The 7278-nt window shown below is 38.1% G+C and overlaps 2 protein-coding genes across 2 annotated transcripts in view; one reads left to right on the top strand and one right to left on the bottom strand.

Annotated features, from left to right (window-relative positions):
• Positions 1–7278, bottom strand: part of LOC126401801 (high-affinity choline transporter 1-like) — a 25267-nt gene that overhangs the window by 5089 nt on the left and 12900 nt on the right. The window lies entirely within an intron of this gene.
• Positions 1341–3860, top strand: LOC126401808 (uncharacterized). The gene is made up of 3 exons (XM_050063317.1): positions 1341–2067; positions 2462–2680; positions 2903–3860. The coding sequence occupies exons 1-3, from the start codon at positions 1409–1411 to the stop codon at positions 3108–3110; spliced, it is 1086 nt and encodes a 361-aa protein (XP_049919274.1). The 5' UTR covers positions 1341–1408; the 3' UTR covers positions 3111–3860.

Here is a 7278-nt window from a genome sequence, read left to right as displayed (position 1 = left end):
AACAGGAAGATGATTCCACAGGAGAGGAGCCTGATAGCTGAAGGCTCTGGCTCCTGATCTACTTTCGGAGACTTTAGGGACCACGAGTAACCCTGCATTCTCAGAGCCCAGTGTTCTGGTGGGATAATATGGCACTCTCTCAATTCTGGATTTTACAGCTCTCAATTCTGGATTTTACAAGGAGCCAGTGCAGAGAAGCTAAAACAGGAGAGATATGATCTCATTTCTTAGTTCCTGTTAGTACACGTGCTGCTGCATTCTGAATTAGCTGGAGAGACTTATTAGAGCTACCTGATGATAGGGAGTTTCAGTAATCAAGCCTTGAGGTAACAAAAGCGTGGACCAATTTTTCTGCATCTTTTCGGGTCAGGATAGGCCTAATTTTAGCAATATTATGCAGATGAAAAAACGCGGTACATGAGGTTTGTTTTAAATGAGAATTAAAAGACAAATCTTGGTCAAATATTACTCCGAGGTTTCTTACGTGCTCATCCAGGTTTTTATGTCTTTAAGGCACTTTTGAAGTTTAGTTAAGTGATCAGTTTCTTCTGGCTTTATCGATAAATACAATTGCGTATCATCCGCATAACAATGGAAATTTACAGAGTGATTTCTAATGATGTTACCTAAGGGAAGATATATAGAATGAATAGGATTGGTCCGAGCACAGAACCTTGTGGAACTCCAAAACAAACTTTAGTACGTAGAGATGAGTCATCATTAACATGAACGAACTGAAAACAGTCAGATAAATAAGATTTAGACCAGCTTAGCAAAGGTTTTGTGTTGTATGTTGTTTACGTTATTACAATAAAACTTCAATTATACTCCCAGTCCCTTTTACTAGCCCTGTGTGGCTACACATTTTGACAAATAAAGGCCTTTCTCAATTAGACACCTGGTCTGGTTGCTGTGGTGGCCCTGAAGTGCAAATCACAACAACAAAACAGAAAACACAACAACAAATCAGAAAACACAACAGCAAATTACTAAACACAACAACAAAACAGAAAACACAACAACAAATTACTAAACACAACAACAAAACAGAAAACACAACAAATTACTAAACACAACAACAAAACAGAAAACACAACAACAAATCAGAAAACACAACAGCAAATTATTAAACACAACAACAAAACAGAAAACACAACAACAAATCAAAAAACACAACAACAAAACAGAAAACACAACAACAAAACAGAAACGACAATGACATTAACCAAACCGGAAAAGGTAGGTACCCTCGGGCGACATGAATCGTCGCTGATTGGACTGGTCCGTCCCTTGAACCGGAAGGACATGGTTTACATGTTTTCAAAATATGAGCGCCGCCAGTGACAACGTACGCGCTGCTATTAAAGGATATTTTGATGCAGGACATGGATATGATGTGATACTGGATATGCTGTCGACAATTCACAACATAAACATGAGTCTGCGTACGCTAAAGACACGTTTAAAAGAAGCAGGGCTGTATAGAAGACTCAACTATTCCCCACTCCCTGAGGTGAGGCGTGCAATTCTGATTGAGCTGGAAGGACCAGGGCAACTCTTCGGTTATCGGACTATGTGGCAAGTTCTCCAACAAAAACACAGACTTCACGTTAAACGTGATGTAGTAATGAGGTTATTGAAACAACTGAATCCACGAGGGACGGCTTTGAGAACACGCAGGAGGTTTACAAGACGTACGTATCACTCCATGGGTCCAAACTACATATGGCATGTAGACAGATATGATAAACTGAAACCATTTGGCCTGGCCCTCTCAGGATGTATAGATGGCTTCTCAAGAAAAATAATGTGGCTTGTTTGTGGACCAACGAACAATAATCCATCTGTCATCGCTCACAATTATATTAACTGTGCCAAGAATGTTGGTGTGGTTCTAATGAGATTAAGAACTGACCTCGGAACAGAAAATGGGACTATGGCAGCAATACAATGTACCCTCCGCCTTGTGCATACGGACTACTATGCCGGCTCGTCTAGCCACAGTTACGGCTCATCAACAGGGAATCAGCGCATCGAGTCATGGTGGTCTTTTTTCAGAAGAGGGAGGTTGGTACATCTGTTTGGATTAAAAGTACAGTGGAAGCTGTATAGTGATCACCTCTGTCTCTGTTAAACTGATCAGTGCTGATTATTAAAATCCCCTTCCTTGTTTGTCATTGTGATTATTATTAGTGTTCTTCAACTGTTTAACTCTAAAGCAGACCACTTCAACACAAGTGATAATAATGAACATAGGAATCCATAGGAATTATTCTTTCCCAAAGGTATTGAATCACATCAGCAGTTGATTACTACTGTGATAATCATATGGTTTACATTCTGATTTCTCTGTGATGCTTTTGTTAAGATGTATCCACCAGTGCATTCTAAACGTGACTTGTGGTTATTAATTTTTTCCTCTCGTGTGAAATAAGCCACTTTGCATCTAATGTATCCCCAGGTCTCAGTTTTGGATGGACTTATTTGGAGACCTGAGAGACTCTGGAATCTTCAATGGCAGCCATGAACACCAGTGCTTACTGAGATTTAGCTTCAGTAATGTTCTGCAGCAAGACCTGGATGAATGTATGGACCTTTGGAACAAGCACCGGATTCGACCAAGCAGACTTGCATCATGTCCAGGAGGGATTCCGAATGAACTGTATCTCTTGCCTCACAGGTAGTAATTATCATACATTACAAAAAATGCAAGGTGTTATGGTATAGCCTAAACTGGGATATATTTGGACAATTGTACATGTTGGTATAATCCATTCTTAAATTTAGAAGCTATCTGTCTCTACCATTGTTTATAAATTTCTGTATATCAACAAGCAAACAAATCTAACAATGACCATTTCAAACCTTGTCCTTTATATCGTTGTATCATCTAATTTTGCAGATTTGGTTCAAGGGACTGTGGATTCGCTGTTGAAGACAGGGAACTGCATGTGTTTTCTGAGGCAAGACAAGTGATTGATTTATGTGGTGATCCAGACATTGAGGAATACCTACAACAGGCTGTGGAACGAAACGGACTACAACAGCCACAAGACTGGAAGACAGCCTCAGAACTGTCCATCACTCTGAAGGAAATAGCTGGGCTATAGACATGGACTATTGGAACCCGTTTTTACCTTTCTTATGTATCCCATATTAACATGGACTTAAGACAATATTTTCCCGATGATTGGTGGACTATACATGCCTGAGTTTTGGAAAACACTTCCCATTCACAAATGTGATCTGACATTTACAATACAGGATATGATCCCAAAAGTCTCAAATGTGGTTCTTTTGAATTTTCAGGTTTGGCATCTTGAACTCTGGGACTGAAGTGGAGACATATTAAACTTAAATTTTATTCATTTTCTGATTCAGTGTTTATGTAGACATCAATTACTTGCAAAAAACATTTGTTCTAATTTTACGTTGTTTTTTTTTAAATATATATTGAGCTGTAAAAAACAGGAAACAGCAAAATAATAAATGAAAATCAGGACACAGCTCTGAAATATTTATGGGTAAGATCTGCAAGTAGCTAACTGCACAGACTGAAACAATGTATAGAAGCCCTCGCACGGGTGAACAATCACTTTAATGCATAACAAGTCCCAAATTGCCTTTTAACAATAGGCAGTAACTGATGCAAACAAGCAAACGTGACCTTGTACTTGGGCATTATTCTGACCAGAAAGTTGTTGAGAAAAAAATAAATAAGACAAAAAAAATAAATAAAAGAGAGCCTAAATCAGGCCACAGCTCTTATTACATTTATGGGTAAGATCTGTAAGTAGCTAACTGCACAGATTCAAATGTATACAAGCCCTCACACAGGTGAACAGAATCACTTTTATGCATGTCCCTTTGACATCTAAAAACATCCAAATCCTGGAGCATTCTGGATCCCAAACTCCATGTTTGTCTTAAAGACACTGTAGGAATCCAAGAGCGGTAGCTTCAGTGTGTTTGCACATGTGCTTGCCATTGGAAAAGGTGAATCAGTTAAAAACTCAATGCTTGGAGGGGGTGCTATTCCTGCTGGTGGAAGTGCTGCTAAACCAGTGGCAAACATCAGCACATCCTCGAGGGACACAGCCGTCACTTTTTCTAAAAAGAGAAAGTCAACATTGTAGTGCATTGTTTGACTCTGCATTATCTAAAAACATAAAGTGAATCATTAGTCTTATATTTCATTAAAGAAACTAAGATTACTAAGAAACTACACTACACAATTTATATATATCTAACAAAACAGCCTTGACAAACCTTCACAATCGAGAAGAAAATCAGCCCAAAATCCAATTATTTTGACCTCCTTCTGCCGCCTGTTGCTTCCTCTTGGGCTGAGGTCTGGACTGAACATGCTTTCCATTTCTGCAGCAGTCAGGGCCTTGGAAGAATGGTATAGGACAGGAGCCAGCACACCAGAATGCTGCTGCAGTGCAGTCAAAAACTGCAGACTTGCCAGTCCATCTTTGAATCTATCAAGGACAATTATTGTGTAAGACATAGGTGTGGTTTATCAGGTCTGACAGAAAAAAAACTACCAAACATATAGCAACAATGTATGCAAATATACTTACAGACCAGATTTTTAATTTAATATATTTTGACATAAATTCTGATTGTATAATCTCATGCCATAGGTAGATTGTTTATATAGGAGCATACAGAAAACATTTCATAGTGCACAGAAATTAATAGTGATGTCAAAAAAGGAAAGATCATCATGATTTGGACTTCTCCCCTAAAAATCTTGCTTTCACACTGCAAGAAACAGAAGTGTGCTAAACAAAGCACAATAATTTCTTTGAGCACTAAGTACACCAAGGAAAAATTGACAGACAAGCCGGATGGTATTTGAGGGTCAAATGGAGCATAACCTGAGCTGCTAATTACTGAACCGTCAAATGGAGCATAACCTGAGCTGCTAATTACTGAACCCTTATGAGAAAATGAGTTTTTGGTTTCAAACAGCTGATTAGTGTCAGTAGTACCAGCTGGTTACTCTGGGTAATTGTGTATAATGAATAGAAATAAACCAGTGGAGCTCAGATATGGTTTGCCATGTGAAAAGGTACATAAGACAGAACTTTCAATTAAATCCAGTGGACATGCGTATGTAAAAGTTAAATATTTGTCTTTAACAAAGTTTACTCAGTGTCAGACTGTACTTCATGATTTACATACTTATATTTACTTTGTGGATCATAAAAGTGATGGAACCTAAAATTAGGCTAGTATTGTTCAATACATTAAAATTTTTTGTCCAGCATTTCCCTGAAGGGGACAAAAAGAGGAGATAGCAACTGAGGATTGCACTTTTACAGTCTGATCCAGTAAGGATGCTCCTCAATCCTACTATTTCAGAAATACCTGATGGCACTGTCTCACAATGTGTCAGTGGCTGCAGTGATATGCAAATGGCAATACTGACTGAATGTTGGATTAGTGAAAAACTAAACTATTACATTTTTTGATGATTGTTGGCAAAAAAGTTTTAAATAATAGTAAGACCAACCCAAAAATATCCATGCTTGACTACTCTTCTCCTTCATTAATACAAATCTAGGATAAAAAAAAAAAAGGAAATCTGTCCCTTTAAATAAAAAAAACTTATCATATCTTGAGTGTCGTCTTACTCTCAATTACTGAAATAATTTTCAGGTGTCCTCTTAGTAAATTCATTCCTTCAGTCAAGATAATTTTCTACCTGACGTAGAGCTTTCCCTATCTCCTCATCTGTTACATCTTCCACAGTGGCGCTGAAACTTGGCTTCCCTATTATGTGGTTGACAAGGTCCTTTGAGAGGAAATGTGGTGCTGGTCCCCCGTGTATGATAGACACAGCAATCATCTTGCCTGCAAGAAAGTACTCATCTTCCCTGACAGCTGTTACAGAGAGTACAGAATTATTATGGATAATTACCATCTACATCAGTGGAAGATAAAAAAAAAAATTAAATTATTTAAAACTTCAAATTTTAAAATGACGTCAAAAAACCCACCTGTGGAATTGTACACAAGATATCGTCTTTCTGGAGGTCCATCGAAGATGGGGCGATTTCTCAGGTGATTGATTAGAAGTGTGAGGAATTCTCGCCTCGGCCCACCTGTGTCCAACCCTTCTTCAAAGGACCCTGCATCGTCGGTAAACTTAAAGAAGATGTCACTGTTTTCGGAGTATGAGCTGCGTCGAAATCCTCTGAGAGCTCCATCCCATACGTCAGATCTCGATAGATTGAACCTGCTGACTTTCTTGCGGTCAATTGCAAGTGCCAAATTTGCAATTATTTCAGGTGCCTGCACACTTGTGGGTCTAGAGAAAAGTGAGAAACTTACTTTAGACTTTAAAAATATACTCAAAGCATAGTAGCTACTTTACTAAACAAAAATCTTTCATTCCATATTCATAAACTATATTCTGACACTTCATTGACACGAGAGACACTGATGAGTCAGTCTCTAAAACAATGAGCAACTTTTTATTCTTATTAGCTTAATTCCAATGGACTCTCTTCAAACACACATCTCAACAACTGGACCTGATCCAAGCAGTTACAGACAGATAAAGTCCGATTGGTGTTCATTTTAGTGACTTCTCACTTTTGTATAATTTAATTTTGGACAGAATAGAGAGCTGGTTAATTTTCTACTTATGTCTATATGACTCACTCAGATTCTTCTGAGGGCATGTCATTTGTTTCCTCAGGAATGAGAACTTCATCCTCATCATCATCAATGACGATAGGCGCAAAGAGACTGGTGTAGTTTCTGCAAAATGAAGACATTATGTGCACACAATATAAATATAAACACACATAAATGCATAAACACGCAGTAGATTAGCACATATTTGCCCAATCAAATGGCTGACCCGCTGTTCCAGCTTAAACTCAATAACATCTAATCTTTGTCAGGAGAGAAATGTGTTTCCCCCTCAATAATGTTGCGTTGCTGATATTTTGTCCACCACTCTATATATAATTACACATAAGACAAAACACACCTGTAACAGGAGCTCTTGACGTCAAGACATCCGGAGGTACCTGGATAAGTATGATCCTCATCCAAGTGTATAGTCTGAAAATTAAGAAATGTAGAAATAGGTTAAATATTCAATCAAATGACAACATAATTATGTAACTAACTCTATGGATTACTTAAAAGGGATAGTTAAACATTTTGGCAAATTTGCCTATTGCAATAATCCCTATAGTCATATGAGTAGGTATATTCCCAGTGCCTGTTGTTTTGAGAGCCGTGAGGCAGAGA

This window comes from Epinephelus moara, chromosome 15 (assembly GCF_006386435.1).
Source record: "Epinephelus moara isolate mb chromosome 15, YSFRI_EMoa_1.0, whole genome shotgun sequence".
In the NCBI taxonomy this organism is placed as follows: Eukaryota; Metazoa; Chordata; class Actinopteri; order Perciformes; family Serranidae; genus Epinephelus; species Epinephelus moara.
This window is presented reverse-complemented; position numbering and strand designations above follow the sequence as displayed.

Excerpts from the sequence above, each read along its gene's own strand:
- LOC126401808 (XM_050063317.1), top strand. The coding sequence starts at position 1,409 with ATGCTGTCGACAATTCACAACATAAACATGAGTCTGCGTACGCTAAAG. Across the intron at positions 2,068-2,461 it reads TCTTTTTTCAGAAGAGGGAG|GTCTCAGTTTTGGATGGACT; the intron begins GTTGGTACATCT and ends ATGTATCCCCAG. Across the intron at positions 2,681-2,902 it reads CTGTATCTCTTGCCTCACAG|ATTTGGTTCAAGGGACTGTG; the intron begins GTAGTAATTATC and ends CTAATTTTGCAG.